Genomic DNA, 20,192 nt, shown 5'->3' with positions numbered 1-20,192 from the left:
GTGTACAAAGTTTAATCAAAATCCCTTCCCACTCAAATGGTAGATTTGGTGCTTCAATCTTTAACATTTTGGTATTCTCTCGTCAAAATAGTGAAGTTCAAACTTTTATTTTTCTCTATATATCAGAAAGGTTTTCTAATTCAGTCAGTAACAATTGCTAAAGGGAATTGAGTAACATAACATAAGAGTGTTTGGAGCTAGCATGCATCACAAACTGTAAAACTAAAACAATTATTAAGTGTTCATCCTCCTCTCCTATTCAGATCACTTCTTGTCTGGCACCTCAGCAGCTTCATTGACTTTCACTGCAACTTCCTTGGCTTTCACTGCTTCTTCATTGGCTTTCACTGCAGCTTCATTGGTTTTCGCTGCAGGGTCACCTACAAAGAAACATGAGAATTTTTTTTAAAATTATTCACATTACGAAATCAAGACAGTGCAAATCTTTGAACATCCAAAACCTTTCATATGCTCAGAGAAACAGAGAAAGAGGAAAGGAAGGTCTACGTAACAAAAATGGCAAGTTTAAATTTTTCTATATTTCTATTCATTGAGAATTAATGACACGGATAATAATATGATCTATACCAAAAACACCAACAGTACCATTCCAAAATTCCATCTCAACACTAAAATAACCCAGGTAAAAATCTACACCATCAAATTAAAGCAAAAGCAAATACTCACCAAATTCTTCCTTCATGACCTTAGAACCCAACCCCATAAGAATCTGCAGGTAGAAGAATGTTGGTTAGAATTGATGTCAATTTACATTGTTTGAAAGACTTTACAATGTGGATTTGGTTCTACCTGAAATACACAGATGGAGTTTAAAGCGCATAAATTAATTCAACACTTCTCAACTCAACAAACTACTACTACTACTACAGACATCCGAATTTCACCATTTTCTGCAGAATCTAGAACCATTATTCCATTGGTTATTAATTACAAAAAAATTAATTGAAAGAAATTACTATTTCTTGTTAATTCTTCATGCAGGGGCTACAGGAGGTTGCGGGAAATATAGGCCACTGACCTATATTAGAAATTACTACATTTCAGCTAGAAAGAAACACACCATTGACATCAAAATGAAGGTGCCAAAGCAATTGGCAGTTCAGCAAAATCAAAACAAGGTGTTACACCGCCAAGCATTCTATTTGGCATGCATGTTGCACATTTAAGTGTGACGCCTACTACTTAATTATAAGAAAGGTGTCCAAAATGAAAATTAGGGACAGACAACTACATAAAATTGTCAATTGCTGATCAACTAGTTATATATGCTGATCAAAATGAAGGTGCCAAAGCAATTGGCAGTGTTATAATTTGAACATGGCCTCAGCAAACAACAAAATTTAATGAAAACATGGTTTCCCTTAACTTTCAATAATCACCATGCATGTCCTGGAGAGTCAAGAGACAATACATAAATCATAAATGGACTAAAATACAAAAAAAAATTAAAATTTTCCAAGTAAAGTGCATACATGATAATATTTGTATAAACAAAGAAGCCTTGTGGTTCTTTCACTTTCAATTTGTCATCATGTATATGAGAACAAGCATTATAATTGAGGTTCCTTGAAGCCATTCACTACCCTGAAATATTTGATTTCAGGGTAGGGAGGCAAATCACTCTAGATTGAGTAGAAACAATATCTAAACACTTTTCAACTCAACAATCAGCTAAAGACATTCTAATTTCACCAATTCTGCACAATCTAGGACCATTCTTCCATTGGTCATAAATTATCAAAACTTTACTTGAAAAAAGTACTCCATTTCTTGTTAATTTTCCCATGCAGCTAGGATTACAAGAGGTTGTGGGATATGTACACTGAGGTATATTAGAAATTTAGAACTGTAAATATACATAAAAGAAGTGGCACGTACTACATTTCAGATAGAAAGAACACCATTGACATCAAAGTGATGGTGCAAAGCAATTGGCAGTTAAGCGCGCAGCAATCAAATTAAACAAGGTGTTATAGGCTATATATATGAATCTCCAAGCATTGTAGTTGGCATGTTGCACATTTAATTCAGTGTAACAACAACTAGTAAATCATAAGAAAGTTGTCCAAAATCAAAATTTGAGAGATTGGTTGATTTCAGATCATCAAACTGATTACAATTTGAAAATGGCTCCATCAAACAACTAAATCTAATGAAATCAGACAGTTTAGAATCGTCGCAATTTTCATGCAATGAACTAAAATTCACTGGAAATCATGAACAATATCGACTTCTTCTACTCCTATTCAATGAACACTCCTGTCAGATGGAATTTGGGTGCAATTCTAGTTGTGAAATATTTACCCAAAAAAAAAATTGCTAGTTGTGAAATGAATAAACATGCAACTCATAGCAGCACAAGCAGTATCAATATATCATGTATATGTATATGAATGTATGATGAGCATGAATTGGACAATATATAAGAAAAGAGTACTTACCCACTGATACACTCACATAATCATCAGAAACGGTACTATTGATTTCAAACACTAAATGCAGGAAATATTCAGAATTAATATATAGAAATGACGAGCTTATATAAAGCACATACATATTATGTGTGTGTCAGTGTGTGATGAGCATGAATGGGACGATAACAAAAGAGTACGTTCCACACTGTTACACTCGCATCACCAATAGAAATCATACTACAGAGATTTCAAACACTAAATGCAGAGAATATTCAGAATATATAGAATTGATCAGCATATAAACATACACACACACATATATACGATGAGCTTGAATCGGACGATGACGAAAAATTTCCACACCGATACACTCACATCACCAACAGAAACCATACGACAGATTTCAAACACTAAATGCAGTGAATATTCAGAACATATAGAAATCATCAGCATATATAAAGCACATACATATTATAACATATATATATACGTACATGTATGTATGTATCATGAACATTGATCTGACGATGACAGAAGATATAGTTTCACACTCATACACTCGCATCATCAGAAACAATATTACAGATCACAAACACTAAAAATGCAGATCAGAACATATAGAATAGAAATAAACAGCATATATAAAGCACATACATATATTATAACACATGTCTCAACATAAAATAATCCTGGTTCAACGGAAATATCGTGCTCGAGAACTAGCTAGGGTTGAAGATCATGAGTTGCGACGTACCTCTGAGTCTTCTCGCTGACGAATCTTCAAAGCCTTCAATTCTGCACATTTTTGAAGCGAAATTCGATTTATGTAAAGATATGGTTAAAGAGAGGAGAGAGAAAAGAGAGTGTGTGTGTGTGTGTGTTTTTACGTACCGCTGTGGAAGTGATGATACGTGTAACCTCCGGCGGACAAGAGCACCATCTCTGTCCAGGAGAAAAAACGGACGTTCTGCAACAACAGACCCAGTTTCGACATCTTCGAATTCACTCACTCTCTCCCTCTGCTCTCTCTTTTTCCTTTTTAGCTGGGTAGCCTTGGTGGTTTATACGTACAGTACTACGGAGTAATTTATAGTAAGAATTATTAAAATATAAATTAAATTATTCTAAAACGCAAATAAATACAAAATAAATAAACTGTGTATTTACTTTCAAATAAGATATAAATTTTAACTTTTATTTTTAACTAGTAATGGTTAATTATAGTAATTTAAATGAAAACAAAAAAACAAAAAAAGAATTTATGGCTCCTAATAAAAAACCCGCCAAAAACTATCCGCCTTGTCTTATTACTTTATTCTGTCTCTACGGAAAAGCACAATCTGAAAGCTGTACCTGCCATCGATTAAAGAACAATCGACGGATTGTATTCACTTGACGCATTCGACGCGGATTGTCATTCTCAGCCGTCCAATGACTTCAAAAACCAACGACCACGATTAAACCCTCGGTAGAATTCAAAATCCCCAAATCTCCATCGAATATCCATAAATACCAACCCAAACAGACACCGTTTCCGTCAATTCATCTTCTCAATTTGAAACCCTAGAAAGCATATTATTACTGCTCGCGATCTGAAAATGTCTGGCCGTGGAAAGGGAGGTAAGGGTTTGGGGAAGGGAGGCGCGAAGAGGCACAGGAAGGTGTTGAGGGACAACATTCAGGGGATCACAAAGCCTGCGATTCGGAGACTGGCGAGAAGAGGTGGCGTGAAGAGGATTTCTGGGTTGATCTATGAGGAGACTCGTGGAGTTCTCAAGATTTTCTTGGAAAATGTGATTCGTGACGCTGTGACCTACACGGAGCACGCGAGGAGGAAGACGGTGACGGCCATGGATGTGGTCTATGCCCTCAAGAGGCAGGGAAGGACCCTCTATGGGTTTGGTGGTTAGACTCTGTTTTAGGGCTTTTGATCTGTAATTGTAGCTCTGTCTATCTCTCCTCTGAATTGTTCTGTTATTAGAGGTTTTAGTGTTTTGTAACTCACAATTTATATTTGAAGCTATATATTTTCTATTTTGTTGCAAATAGCAGTTCGAGTTTTGGATGCAAAAGGAAATTCATTCTTAATTGCTACTGATATTTGATTCTGTGATAAATTTAGCATGTTGTAGTATCAGATTAGTATTGTTAGGGATCAAAATGGTCTGGTTTGCGTCTTTGGTGTTTGAATATTTTTGAAATTGAACCCTCCTGATATTTAGTTTGGAAATCCTATGAAATTTTAATATTGTTGGATTAAAAATCAAAGCTCAAAGAGTTCAATCATGTTGTTTCGGACAATCTAGTTGAACCAACTTACCAGTTCATTCACCCCTCTGATATTCATGCTCAAACATTTTGTAAAAAATGATTAGTAGAAATTTGATTTTGCATCTTGAAAACATGTGCTTTGTTCATTAAGTTGCAATTAAACAAAATTTCAAAATATGTCCAAAACAACTTTAAACATTTCGAGCGCAATTAATAATTACTAAACGGGTTTGGGGGCAGGTTTTTGGGTGAACCAGGATAAATTATTGTAAATTTGACAAGTAACATGGTATACAAAATCAAGACTAATAATGCACCACATCATTTCGTCATAAAAAAAATACTTGATACCTAACATATTTTGGAAAACAAATTTAAAGGCCGATGACTTTTGTCACCACCCCTCTCCCTCTCCCTGTGTAGATCAAATTACTTGTGCACAAGTTATTCAATCTAAATTGAATCCAATGTCTGACTCATATAGACAAACATGTATAATAATAATAGTACGGAAAGTGGGAACTTGAATTTTGATTGTAGATATCAATTTCCTTTCTTTCCTCACTATCCTTTCTGAAATTTTATTTTATTTTATTCGAAATTTTTGGTCCACGAGTTCTTTAATCTAAAAATTTAATATATTATATATACACAAACATGTATAATAGAATAAAATTTTGCATGAAAAATAAGAACTTTGAATGATGAGAGTGTTGTGAATTACAAGCAAGATCAGGCTGATAATATCGGTGGTAAGATTGTGACCTCCAGCGATCAAAATGTGATGAATTCAGCCAATGAATTTGAGAAGTAGAGGCACGTAACAAAGGCTTGTTAGATGTCGTTTCTTTCTATTACCTTAAAACAATGTCACTTTTATAATTTAAGTTAATTTTTGATGTCTTGCAATATAAGCCCTAGATATCATTAAAGTACCACATGTTAACGTCTATCTAATTCAACTTGTGATAATGTAAAGCTTTTTTAACTTAGAAGATTTAAGTCCGTTTTTGGGTTGGGTATATTTTGCCACCCCCATACGTAAGCTGAAAAAAACCTTAAACATTTCGAGCACAATTACTTGGGTGTCCAATAATGGTTAGGACTTCTCATTTATTTTGTATTAGATTTATTATTATTATTTTGTATAATAGTTCATAAAATATGATAGAAAAATAAGTGTATTTGTAAAAGTAAAGTTATATTTAGAGCTGAAAATGAACCGAGTCGAGCCGAGCCGAGCTGAACCTTAGGTTGCTCGAGCTCGTTTATTTATAGTTTGGCTCTGGCTCAGTTCGGACTCGTGACGAGCTCAAAAAACTGAGCTCGGGCTCGTCATGGTGTTAAAAAGCTCGAGCTCGGCTTGTGCTTGGCTCATTTAAGAAAATAAATTAAATTTATAATCAAAATTTATTGAACGAGCTCGCCAGCTCGTTTAATAAATTATTAGATATTTATCTTATACTTAAATAAATTAATGAATTTTATTAAAAAATAAAAATAAATATAAACGAGCCCTATATCGAGCCTACGGTTCATGAACATAAACGAGCTTGCATGAGCTTATGTTCAGGAACATAAACGGGCCTACACGAGCTCATATTCACGAGCCTACACGAACCGAGCCCAGCATTACTTAAGATCGGCTCGTTTACTAAATGAGTTTAGAAATCGAGCTTGGGCTCGGTCATTTATTTAATGAACGAGTCTAAGCCGAGCCCGAACTGTTCATGAACAGCTCGGTTCATTTGCAGCCCTAGTTATAGTTTGTTTTTCTTATTTAATAATAGAAAAATACGAATAAGGATATATTCAGGTATAATTGTTTTTTTGTTTAAAAATTCAAAAGATTATAAGTATGGTGTTATGTAAAGAGGTTTTTTTTTTTTTTTTTTTTTTCTTGATGTAAAGAAATGGATGATTCAAGTTTATTGAAGAGTTTGATGAAAGATTCTAATTTATTGAAGAGTTTAGAAAAAATAGATAGTTTATTGAAGCATATTTTAGAAGATTGAAGAATTCAAATAAAACTAAATCTTTAACATGGATGGACTCATCAGTGGAAGGATGCCTATAAATAGGAGTCATGATGGCAATAATTTCCCAACACAATATTAGTAGGTGACATTTGAAAACAATTCAAGTAATTTACTATCTAGACACTTGATTGTATTTTGGGTGTTGTGGCAGTATGAGTTCATGATAACAAAATCAAATAAACTAGGAGAAGAAGTAAGACCAAACCCAAAACCAAAGATTGAAGAATTCAAATAAGGGAAAGATGGCTATATATAGGAGTCACAATGATAATATCCGTAAACAATATTAGTAGGTGAGATTTGAAAACAATTCACGTTCTATTGGCGAATTTATTATCGTGAACAATGCTTCTAAGATCATACAATAATAGACAATCGTCAACAATGCTTCTAAAATCATACAATAATAGACCTCCGTGGGTTCTTTTTGTGGCGGCATCAAGGTTGTAAACTTTGAATGAATCAATTTTCTCAGCAGCCAAACTCACAACTTATGCAACATTCCTATCCTACATTCTGATTTTAGTTATTCCACGAAGTCTATTTTTGAATGTCAATTGAAATTTTGGATTCGCTAAAACTGTCTCAATAGTACAATGAAATTTATGTCTTGTAGAGTAGAAAAAACTTTAATGAGTGATATGATAGCACCAGTTATAAAACTCACCGAAATTATATATCACTAACCAACATTAGATAAACTATTATCTTTGCAAATTAATTCCCTCAATCCACAAATTAATTAAATTGGCTTACTAGCCTTTTTAAGTTTTAAGTAATATATATCTATTTCCTCCAAACCATAAACACAATAACCATAGATGTATATTTGTTCATCTAATTTTTATATCAATATATTTATGATTTGACAACTCCTCTATATCTCCATAAGTATGTTTTTGTCCATACTATTTAAATGACTGTTTGTTTAAGCCTTCACAATTCGTTCATGCCTCCAGGAGTATGTTTTGGTCCATATTATAATTTAACAATTCAATCATGTAATCAATGTATGTATTTTGTGTTGGGAAACGTGCTAGTTTTAAAAATTTTCGAGGAATTTTCATTCACAGATCTTGATTCATCACATAGAAATAAATTTTATGCAAAAATAAAACTTGATGTATCATTCAATTAACAGATTGAATACTTACATCAAAGGTCTGAGCAAACCTTTAAATCTTTTCTCTAAAGTGAATGTTCTCACTTATTGTAAATCCCTTAGTAAGATGCCTTCTCCTTGGATCTCCATCTTCTTGGTAATTGTTTTGCCTTTAGGAATCACTCATAAGCCTCCATGAATGACCTTGGAAAACTAGGCTTGTGGGAGCCTCCATTAGATGAGAACATTAACCCTAATTTTCTAGAGGGAGAAAATATATTCCCTTTTTCCTTGTAGCAAAAATCATAAATCATGTATATATATAGGCAACATAAAGATAAAGAAAAGAAAACAATAAATCCTTCTCAATCTCTAATTCACATGTCTCAAATCTAATAGGATTCCAATATCAAGTTGGGTTATGAGTGAGAATCATTTGGGCTTATTATTTTTGTTTGACAAAAATAATAATTTAGATAAATAAATATATAATAAATCATTTTGTCTAAAAACACACGAAGACCTTCGAATTTAGTTTGTGATCAACCATAATCAATACAAAATAAATACAAGTAGTAATGATGCAAATATTGAAAATATAACCCTCTAACTATTAATTACATAATTACCCAAAGTGCTGGTCTAAGGACTCCGAAGATTCCGCCGAACACATCAAAGTAATTACTAATTAATAAAAGAGTCTATAGTTCTCTCATGCTTAAGAGTCAAATGGTATGACGGTGATAGGGAGCAATTGCATACGACGGCTCTCGCAATATATCTCAACCTAACGCGGATCCAGTTCAAGTCTTAATTAATTATAAGTCCATCCATAATTACCGACTATGAACAATTTATGATTACTATTTATATTCATGTATTAATCGCCATCACATACATATATAAATATCTCTTGTAATCAAGTGGACACTATCAATTTTATAATGAATCAAAACATAATACATTGAATTCACCAATTGTATAAAGTATAAATATTTCAAAACATCAGGAACATATGTCACTATAATCCAAATAGGAATTTGCTATGCCAGGGCATATAAATCCCAACAGCTCCCACTTGCCCTCATAGCCAATTCAAATTGCATCTAACTCCAATGTTATCCAGATGACGATCAAAATTATTAATCAATGACACATTTGTCAATGGATCAACAAAGTTATGTTCCAATGCAATGTTCTAGCCACGAGTACGTTTTCTTGCCGGACAATATCATGTATAATATGATACTTCCTTTCAGTGTACCTTGTTCGTCTATGGAACCTTGGGTCATTGGTTTGGACTACTTCTGCACTATTGTCGCAATATAGCTCGATAGGCAGGCTAGTAAGCTCCACAACCTTTAAATTAGTGAGATCAAACCAAAAGGCTTTCTTTGCTGCCTTTAAGGCTGCAATGTACTCTACCTTCAGGTTTGAGTCAGCAGTTGAAATCTGCTTAACAATCTACTAACTAATTTTCCTTCCATTGAGTGAACATACACCATGTCATGGACCTTATATAACTGATTTAAAATCAGAACTATCATACCTGACTGGAACTACATCATCACATTCATAAATGAGTATGAGATCATTGGTTCTCCTAAGGTACTTTGTGATATTTTTCACAACAGACCAGTTATCAAGTCCAGGATTGGACTGATATCCACTTATTATCCCTACTATGTAGCGGATGTCTTGTTTGGTATAAACTATAGCATATATGAGACTCCCATATGCCGAAGCATATTGTTCCAGTCTCATTTGCTCAATCTCCTCTGCTAGTCTTGGAAAACTACTTACTAGAGAGAGTAATCCATGTCAATCAAGTAAGAACTCATTCTTTGAGTTTTGCATACCAAATCTGGTCAAAACTTTATCAATGTAGGATTATTAAGATAAGCCTATTTTTCTTTTAACCTGATCTTGCAAAAGCTTGATCCTAGGAATATAGCTTACATCTTGAGATCCTCCATTTAAAAGTAATTGAAGAATTACCTATTTATTGATGACAAAACTTCCACGTCATTATAAATGAATAGGATGTCATCAATATATAGAATTAGGAAAAATAATGACATTCCCTTATACACCATGATTTAATTACTAAGAAATCTTCTGGTATCCTTTTGTAGATTAACTTGCCTTCCATAGGAATCATCCTAGAATCACCCTACTAGAAAGTTTTACAAGATCCCAGATTTTATTAGAATACATAGATTCCAACTCTGATTTCATAGCAACTTGCCAAAACGATCTGTATCCATATCGGTTCACGCTTCCGTGTAGCTTACTAGGTCCAACTCATGTTTTAACAGGGAAGTCAGTAAAGGTCTCTCCTAAAAATATGATTCTGTCAGATTGGATAATTATCCTCCTATTACAACAATGTATCGATGCAGGAACCTGTGTTCTAGATGATGCTTATACATCAATAGGGAATTCATATATAATTCTTAATTTATATAATAAGTGTGTTCATATGTGGTACATCTGGTACTCATACCATATTCTCTAACATTATACTACTAGGTATGTGATTCATAATATGATCCTCCTATAGATAAGCAGTGAGTGTAAACAATCAACTTTTATCATTGAGATCATAAAATAATCCATCCTAGTGCTTTTAGAGTAGTTATCAAATCTATCATGCGTATGATCTGTTTCCAACTTACTTGTCCATATTAAGCGCACATGTGCAAGACTACCCCATATGTGTATGTGATTTAAACTAAGATTTAGTTAAAAACACAACTCAAACGGTATCCTTGAGACAGACTAAGATGGAATGCATTTCATAATGTGCATCGATATCATTAACGCTAGACTCTTAAATGAAAGAGATAATGTAGCATACTGATCATAGATTTAACCATGTTAAGCGGAATTTTGTTATTCCTATTTGAAATATAAATCCATTTAGCGTCAATTGCGGAAAACTGGTACACACACCCTCATTGACCATATAGTCTTTGCACTATCCCAAGAAATACTCATATCCATGATCAGATCGAAGTGTCTTGATAAGTTTACCTAATCTATGCTCCACATTAGTCTTAACACTCTCGCAATATACCAAAAGTTTAAGACTTGTGTCGCATCAGGTAAATTTATCCAAAACGTGAGTAAACTTGCTTAGATGTTCATAAGACCATACGTGTCTATGTGTACCGACTCCAATTGTTTTATTTATTTATTTATTTTTTTATTTTTTTATGTCTATTTTATTTGGCTGATTAAAGCCCTTAGGGTTCTCTATCATTCAATACAAGATTCACAAGTTGGTTTAGACTCTTCTACCTCACTAAGTTATAAACCTTCTTTGACCAATCTTTGAATCTCATTTTGACTGATTACAACCCAAAAATAGATACTAAAAATACAACGAGTCAAGAATAACAAATTTTCTCTTAACATTCAATCTAGAAGATGCAACATTAGTATCTAAATCCTGCAAATTTTAAGAGCTTGTGGTTATAGCATATTAACCATCTTTCAATGCACCAGAAGCAATCGCACATCTATTCGATTTTATGAAAGCAGTTTTACAAAATAACAACACAATTTTTATAAATCAAAAGTGAAACAAGAATGAGATTGCGTCTAACATCTGTGCATAAAGATAGTTCTCTAATACTAATATCCTCATACTCTCTAATTTCAGATGTAATACTCCCACTGACTTCGCTACAACATTGACATCAGGTCAAATACAAATATATTCCATATCATCGAGGCTTCTGTATTCCTGAAATTCTTGCAACGAATTATAAACATGTTTAGTGGCTCCAGTATCTATCCATCAGAAATTAATAGATACAACCACATAACACAGCTCAATGATTAAATATACATTCCTTATGCCACGTCATTGCTTAGACAGTTCGTCCTTTAGTGTTATAGTTAACAGCAAAAGAAACAGTTTCCTTCGTCCTCAACATACACTGCTTTATTCCCTTTAACCTTTTGAATACCCTTGTTTTGTGCTAACCTAGTCCTATTATCATAATTCTTCTTTCTGCTACCCTTCCACTTGGGCCTAGAAGAAGATGGTATAGGCTAGGTTAGATTGATAAGAATGCCTATACTTTTGATTATCCTTTTATCTGTTACCAATTCTATAAGAATATCAGCGAGTGTGAACTCAAACTGGTTCTTTATTTAGTTCACTCTAAAAGAGTCAAACGAGTTTGGTAACAAGGTAATAATCATGTCAACTTGAAACTTACCAACCAAGTCAACCTTATTGATCTCCAGTTAAATTTTTAAATAATAACCAATCATTTTCAAAATACCATCTCTTACTGGAGTTCCTTAGACTATCTCAATGGTAATCAAGTCTGACACAGTACTAAGGCATAAACTCTATCTAATGTCACCAAAACATCTCATTGATATTTAACATGATACTTGAAGAAAATAAAATAATGCAAATGTTAGCTTTGGAGCATATTCGAGATAAACTCTAGAATATTACACCAAGTCCTATTATTTGTCTTATTTTACTTATTAAAAGTATTAATGTTCTCTTGGGTATCTTAAAGTAAAAGAATTAGGTTTAGGAGTAGTAAATATATTTTGTACCACTACGTTGTGAATAAAATATCTAAATTCATGTTCCAGTCAATATAAATGAGGTCCAAATACATTGAATATATAAGCAAGCAAATAAAATGAATTAGACATAAATAATCTGAATATAAATGCATTCATACAATGTTCAAGGTGAATTATTCATACTATCATGCACATTTAAAATTAAAATGAGTTTGTCAACCACATAGTATATTAAATCTCAATTGAATAAGAATTCAATATCACTTATTGGTGAGCAATCCCTTTTAATTAATGTGGGTCCCTCAACTCCGTAGCATAATAAATCACACAATCAATACGTCAATAACTTATCTTGATGGAGGAGTTCATTATTACTATTGTTAGATTCATTTGTTATTAGGTGAGCACTTTCATTAAAATAATAATATGTGGGTCCCTTAACCACTGCATGAAAAATCGGATAACCAATACGCCAATTACTTATTCGGTTGGCGAAGTCCATTATTACTATTGGTGGGCAAATCCCATCATTTCCATATCTCTTAAGACAATGCCTTGTCTATCTATATGAAATGATTCCCGATTTTGTTTAACCTTTCTAAAATCACCTAATGTAGACCACTCCGTTAGGGAGCTAACACTGTCGATTTTAGATTGATTGTATAACGTTATTAAATCTCTAATGAAAAATAAAACATTAAATATCTTGTCATTATAATCTAGACTCTTTAAATCATACGTAGAGCTTTATTTTTAAAGATCTAATTACAATGAATATTTAATATTTTTATTTTCATGAGACAACCATTCTTGTAATATTAAGACTCTTCAAATCATGCGTGGGGCCTTATTCTTGAAGATCTAATTACAATGGTTTTAATAACGAAGGCCATGGGGCAATGTATAAAAATTCCCGCTCCCACTCAATTTTTAATCATTCATAATTAAGGCTTTTAATTTATTCATATCCATGATATAATGCATGCAAAACGTCTTGATTTTAATCCACTTAAATTTAGAAAATAACTGGACTTTTAAATGATTCACTAATATTTTATTTGAGGCACACTTTAAAAATAATTTACAAAAATAATTTTTCATTTCCCAATAAATACCCTCAAATTAATTAGCAATCTTATCCAATTAATTTTCATAATTCAATTAATATAAATTAAGTCATTTAGATAAAAAAAAATCATGGATCCAATGCATGAATAATAATAATAAATAATTAATTATTCCATGTATCAGTAAAATAAATAAATAACAGATAACAGCAAATTAAATGGCCAATGGAATCAGCTTTTAACATTTAAATATTATTCTCGCTATCCGGGCATCCATCAATGGCTTGTAAACTCCTGTAGGGAGCTCGTACGCACTAGGAGAAGCAAAACGACTCTTGGAACGCGCCCGAAGGACCCTGCACGCACTGGCACGTGCCCAGAGGAGCTGCAACACATCCCCACGCGCTGGCACGCGCTAGGGGAGCATGCAGCGCGTCCACACGCACTGCACATGCTGAGGTGATCAAGAGGCACGTGGCACGGGCCTTCACGAGCTGCCACGCGCCGGTCAAAGGTCAAACAAGTGCTGGCGCGTGGTCTCATGCGCCAGCTGGAATCTAAGCTCGCCGGTTGTACCGTGCTGCGCTGCATGGGATAAAAACCCATTATCCCTCGTGATCTAATGGTTCAACTTGCGGTTGCACCTTATCCTGGTGGGCCGCGAAGCACAGGATCAACCTTCTCCTTGCCGGCACCGCCCTTGCTGCCGGTGCCCTTCCAGTTGCCGAAATGTCGCCGGAAAACCACCGAAAAATAATAAAAAATTTGGAAAAATTAAAAAAAGCCCAAAAAAATTCCGAAAAATTCCGGAAAAATTCCAAAAAATTCCTGAAGCCTAATTTAACGTTTTTGGACCTTCTTGAAGCTTCATAACATCCTTTGATGAAGATTACATGACTTTAAATAAATTTACAATTTGAAATACAATGAAAAAAATTAAATTACATCATTGATCTTTCAAATGGCTAAATCAAAGCCTTAATTACATTCATCCAAAGATAAAATTACATTCAATAACCTATAAGGTTCATCCATGGCCCAAACACACATCATCATCCATTCACAATTATACATACATCATCATGTATCAATATATTAATTCATACATCAACATACATCAATAAATAAATATATGCATATCAAAATTGGATCCACGAATGATGGATTTTGATAAAAACATGATCTCTAGTAATGAATCAAACCATGCTCTGATACTACTATTGGGAAACGTGCTAGTTTTAAAACTGTTCGATGGATTTTCATTCACAGATCTTGATTCATCACATAGAGACAAGTTTTATGCAAAAATAAAATATGATGTATCATTCAATTAACAGATTGAATACTTACATTAAAAGTCTGAGCAAACCTTTAAATCTTTCCTCTAAAGTGAATGTTCTCACTTATTGTAGATCCCTTAGTAAGATGTCTTCTCCTTGGATCTCCATCTTCTTGGTAATTGTTTTGCCTTTAGGAATCACTCATGAGCCTCCATGAATGACCTTGGAAAACTAGGCTTGTGGGAGCCTCCGTTAGATGAGAACATTAACCCTAATTTTTTAGAGAGAGAAAATATATTCCCTTTTTCCTTCTACCAAAAATCACGCCTAAAATATACGTAGACCATGTATATATATAGGCAACATAAAGATAAAGAAAAGGAAACAATAAATCCTTCTCAATCTCTAATTCACATGTCTCAAATCTAATAGGATTCCAATATCAAGTTGGGTTATGAGTGGAAATCATTTGTGCTTATTATTTTATTGGTTACAATGAATTAATAATTGGCCCGGTCCATGGACCCAATTCAATTAATTCATAACTTAATTTCTACTCCACTAAAAGAAATTAATTGAACTCCAATTAAATAATAAATAACCTCTAAATAAATGTTGCACTTTGACCCCTCTATGCATAATTAGTTATCGGATAAATAAAGCCATCAATCCGACTACTTAATTAATATATTTATTTTGGTACCATTGATTATTTTTGGCTTGATCACAATAAAATATTTGTTTGACAAAAATAATAATTTAGATAAATAAATATATAATAAATCATTTTGTCTAAAAACACACGAAGGCCTTCGAATTTACTTTGTAATCAACCATAATCAATACAAAATAAATACAAGTAGTAATGATTCAAATATTGAAAATATAACCCTCTAACTATTAATTACATAATTACCCAAAGTGCCGATTTAAGGATTCTGAAGATTTCGCCGAACACATCAAAGTAATTACTAATTAATAAAAGAGTTTATACTTCTCTCATGCTTAAGAGTCAAATGCCATGATGGTGATAGGGAGCAATTACATACGACGGCTTTCGCAATATATCTCAACCTAAAGCGGATCCAGTTCAAGTCTTAATTAATTATGAGTCCATCCATAATTACCGACTATGAACAATTTATGATTACTATTTATATTCATGTATTGATCGCCATCACATACATATATAAATATCTCTTGTAATCAAGTGGACATTATCAATTCTATAATGAATCGAAACATAATATATTGAATTCACCAATTGTATAAAGTATAAATATTTCATAAACATCAGGAACATATATCATTATAATCCAAATAGGAATTTGCTATGCCAAGGCATATAAATCCCAATACTTTGTCCAAACCAATATAAGGCAGTGTTTTATGCCTTCGACAACTTGTTCATGCCTCCAAATAAACCACATAATAACATTGTAATTAAATACACAATAAATCATATACAAGACAACACATGCTGTAATACCCCTAATTTCAAAAGGGATAAAAATGGAATTTAAATTTTATTTTTGTGCATTTTAAATTGATTTTGTATCTATATGCTTATGTGTCCAATTGTTTGTTTATTTTAATTCATTGTGTTATTTTTTTTAATTGTTTGTTTATTTTAATTAAGGGTGTAATTCTTTATTTGTTTGTTTATTTTAATTAATTGTGTTATTCTTTATTTAGTTTAATTAAAATTAAGTTAGTTTATTTAAGTTCAATTATAGTTTTGATAGCAATTCAAGTATAGGCGGCTGAGTATTGTAACCTAGGTTGCTCTATGGGCCGACTAGGATTTAATTAGGGTTTTACTCTAATTATATATGGATGGGGTTCTATTCTAGCATATATATAGAGAATAGAGTGGTCTGTTAGGGTTAGCAAAACTCTTTGCACGTACCTATAAGTTAGAGAGAAAAACAGAGAGTTTAAAGAGAAGGGGATGAAGGTTTTGGCACAAGGGATTTGGGCTGGACCAAGGATGATGGTTAAGGGCTATTCGAGGGTTAGAACCGGAGTAGGAGAGTCCTTGACGGCAGTCGAAATCGCCAGAAAAACTTAGAAAGACGGCGACATGGTTTCATCCAAAATTGTAAAGGCGAGTTCTTTTCTTCCTCTTTCCCCTGACCTGTGTTCTGTGCACCTAGATGTTCTCTAGGGTTTAATTCATCGTTAACTGAGAATACATGTTTATTATATGATATTTTGATAATCTATATGTGTTAAAATAACTCTGTTACAGTAGTTGCAAATCTGGGTTCAGTGTTGGTTCTGTATGCCTATTAAAACTGTTGAAAGTCCAATCTCTGTAATTGATTCCAACGAACTGTAAACAAACCATTGAGATGCTATTGGGTGTTATTGAGACTATTAGGATTTGTTTTAAAGCCAAATAGAAAGGCTGGTAGAGGTGGAAAGTGACCGGAAGCAAAACAGAGAGTCGCAGGAATTGCAGAGGTTGGAGACGGCTCTTAGAAGGGCAGAAAGCCGGCTCCATGGAATAAGGGAGCCGGCTCCCTCATCTTTTCTAGGTAAAGAGCCGGCTCCATGAAGTAATGGAGCCGGCCCAAGGCTCTAAAAGAGCCTGCTCTTTCCAAAAATTGAGCAGGCTCTCTTGGAATTTCATTTTTGATTTTTTTTTTTTTTACGAATTACCTGTTACTGTTGGAGGGTTGTGAGTTTGGGACTGAGTTGGAAGTAAACTGAGGTGTTTAACATGTCCCTTGGGTGTTCTTAATGGTTCTCCGTGCGTGGTTTATACAGGTAGACAAGTAGAATGCATAATACGGAATTAAACCTATTTGCATGCGATTAACGGATAGAAAAGATTAAAATTACCTAATTCTAAATTAGTGATTTAATTAGTATAGCATGAATTTAAAACTTGTTTTAAATACATATTAGGGTCTTCTAGTGAACAGAGTTGGTCCTATGCATGTTTCAGATTTTGGTTGTTAAACTACTCTGTTATAAATCTGTAGTTTGCATAGTTTTGAACGGAATGGTATTGTAGGATTTAATTGGGGTAATATACACACGGTTAAGCAATTAACTGGATTTTGGCTTGGAGTTGGATTATGGTTTTGGAGGTGGTTGTTGGAATATTAAACTTTACATGGATTAACGCTTGGTTTTACGTTGCTGAAATACTAAATACTATTCTGCAATAATATGGATGGTTGGTTTTGGACTATAAATTACGTGCTTATTATTTATGCCTTGTAATTTACCTGGAATTATGTATTGGACCATAATTGCTGAATTCTTATACTTAATTCGGTCAATTATTTGGAATCATATATTGGATTATAATTGCTGAATTCTTATATTAAATTTGGCCAATTATGTATTGGATTTTAATTGCTGAATTCTCACATTAAAATTCTGTCAATTATCTGGGTTTGGTTTTGCATTGTAAATTACTTGCTTATCATTTGAATGTTATAATTTACATGGATATGGAGGATTGTATGCACCGGTATGGGACGGTGGCATACTAGATATGGTTTAGCTCAAAATGCTAATTCCTACCTTATGGATTTTAATTGGTGAACAGCTTTACCTGTTCTATCAATTATATGAATTTTGTGGATTGTATGTACCGGTATGGAACGGTGACATACTAGGGACAGACTGATTCAAAATACTCAGTCCTACCTATTTTGGGAAGAAGGGTACGAATTATAAAAACATAATTCTCCTTATATTTAAGTCTGTGCAGTTGAATAAACTGAACGACTTACTGGATCTCTTATATAAGTTTGTGCAGCTGAATAAGCTGAACGATTTATTGGAGTTCCTATGGATGGATTTGAATAGACTTTAAATATATGGTTATGGTACCACGAGATGAGCTTGAGTCTCAGACTCGTTGGTTAGGACGCGTATATGCAGTGGATGCGTAGCTAGCTATAATAGGTTGAGGTGTACCCTGTTAGGTCTAGGTACTCATGCCCACCTTTGGGTGCGTTTTCGCATGTTGCCTTCTATTCAGGTTGAGACCCCTATTGTAGTTCAGTGAATGTCCCATAGTATGGATATATATATGTATGGACTAGATAGATATTGTGAAGTATCTACGGTGTATCTGCGTATCGGGTCACTGTATGGATTGCAGCTAGATTAGAACTTGCTCGTGGGCCTGACCCACTCTTCTATTATTCTTTACAGGTGTTCGTCAGTTCCAGGCTGCAGAGCTTAATCGTGCTGAGCAGATATAGTTGTTCACTCCACCGATGACATTGGAATATATTTTGTGTTTAGACTTGGGTTTTGTTTCCAGTCTTTTGAGTTCAGTGGGTTATTTCAGGGGTCCACTAGATGGATTCCCGAGTTGTATAAGTTGGAGAACGACATGTGTTCGTGGTGAATCAGTTGTAACTGAAATATCTTATTTATCAATGGAGTTATTTATTCTGAGGTTTTCAAATATTGGATTACTCTTTTAGTTTTCATTTCAGCAAATTTTATTTATCTCTTTTGATATAATTATTCTGTGTTCGATTATTGCTAATTGGTTTGATATCCTCGGGTAATCGGGCATGGGCCTGGCCAACCCGCATCCGGAAATCTGGAGGTATCACACATGCATAGCATAAACATAAATAATATATGTAAAACAACCTACTATATGATTTACATCCATCTTCCAACCTGTTTAAGCATGATAACTATCATTTAGCAACTTAATAGTCAATTAGCACAACCTTAACTCAAATACCACAACTTCCAACATGATTATTGTTAGCTTTTTCACCAAATCTCAATCCATGTGATTTTAATACAAACTTCGTGCAATTTAAACATACAACACTGTTCTCAAAGTTTTAGAACATGTTCGAGACTTTTAAAAATCAACTCGGGGATATTTAGTATGCTTTGGGGCAATTTAGGTCCCCAGTGCTCGAGCACCCCTTTACTGGGACCAACAGCGCTTGAGCCCTGTCCAACAGCGCTTGAGCCCTAGTTCCCGAACCAGCTCGATAGGTCCGTTTTAAGTCTGAAATCCATTGTTTCGAAAGAACATAGAATGATAATGCAAATGAAGAAAATCTTATTGAACATAGAGATTTAATGGAATAAAGATCATACAAATGAGAATCAAAATTAAGAAAATGTGAAAATAAGATGTTGGAGATATGTGATTGGAGTACTTTAATTGATAATTTTGTAGCTCAAAATGCAAAACGATCACATTTACTTTGATTTGAAGTTGAAGATACTTTTAATCTTTTGATGTAAACTAGATCGTGTTCTTTATAAAGCACCATGACCGGTTTTGTTTTGTGTGTTTTCAACATTAATATACTTTATGTACGTATCGTCTCATTTTAATAAAAAATCTGCACTCTTATAAATTTTTTACGCGTGTGAAACTTTAAGTATAAAAGGGCCTCATATTTGAACTTGAAACTTCTATAAGGAGATGA

General features: G+C 33.6%; 2 protein-coding genes across 2 annotated transcripts; one reads left to right on the top strand and one right to left on the bottom strand.

Moving 5' to 3' along the window:
* Positions 1-96: 96 nt before the first annotated feature.
* Positions 97-3,865, bottom strand: LOC132307074 (uncharacterized). Its single transcript, XM_059804736.1, has 4 exons — positions 3,327-3,865; positions 3,190-3,230; positions 688-730; positions 97-380 (listed from the first exon to the last, which is right to left on the bottom strand). The coding sequence occupies exons 1-4, from the start codon at positions 3,427-3,429 to the stop codon at positions 265-267; spliced, it is 303 nt and encodes a 100-aa protein (XP_059660719.1). The 5' UTR covers positions 3,430-3,865; the 3' UTR covers positions 97-264.
* A 76-nt stretch (positions 3,866-3,941) lies between these two features.
* Positions 3,942-4,481, top strand: LOC132307072 (histone H4). Its single transcript, XM_059804733.1, has one exon. It carries the CDS (start codon positions 4,034-4,036, stop codon positions 4,343-4,345), a length of 312 nt encoding a protein of 103 aa, XP_059660716.1. The 5' UTR covers positions 3,942-4,033; the 3' UTR covers positions 4,346-4,481.
* Positions 4,482-20,192: the final 15,711 nt, after the last annotated feature.

Source organism: Cornus florida, unplaced genomic scaffold, assembly GCF_030987335.1.
Source record: "Cornus florida cultivar Cherokee Brave unplaced genomic scaffold, ASM3098733v1 CherokeeBrave_3.0.0_Hap2_Chr05, whole genome shotgun sequence".
Classification (NCBI taxonomy): Eukaryota; Viridiplantae; Streptophyta; class Magnoliopsida; order Cornales; family Cornaceae; genus Cornus; species Cornus florida.
The sequence above is the reverse complement of the archived record's forward strand: the minus strand, read 5'-3'. Positions and strand labels throughout refer to the sequence as shown.

Bases quoted from the DNA above. Each gene is read 5' to 3' on its own strand.
- LOC132307074 (XM_059804736.1), bottom strand. From the start codon at position 3,429: ATGTCGAAACTGGGTCTGTTGTTGCAGAACGTCCGTTTTTTCTCCTGG. The intron at 3,231-3,326 runs GTACGTAAAAAC...AAAAATGTGCAG, and splicing joins GTATCATCACTTCCACAGCG to AATTGAAGGCTTTGAAGATT. The intron at 381-687 runs GTGAGTATTTGC...GTTTCTTTGTAG, and splicing joins GGTCATGAAGGAAGAATTTG to GTGACCCTGCAGCGAAAACC.
- LOC132307072 (XM_059804733.1), top strand. From the start codon at position 4,034: ATGTCTGGCCGTGGAAAGGGAGGTAAGGGTTTGGGGAAGGGAGGCGCG.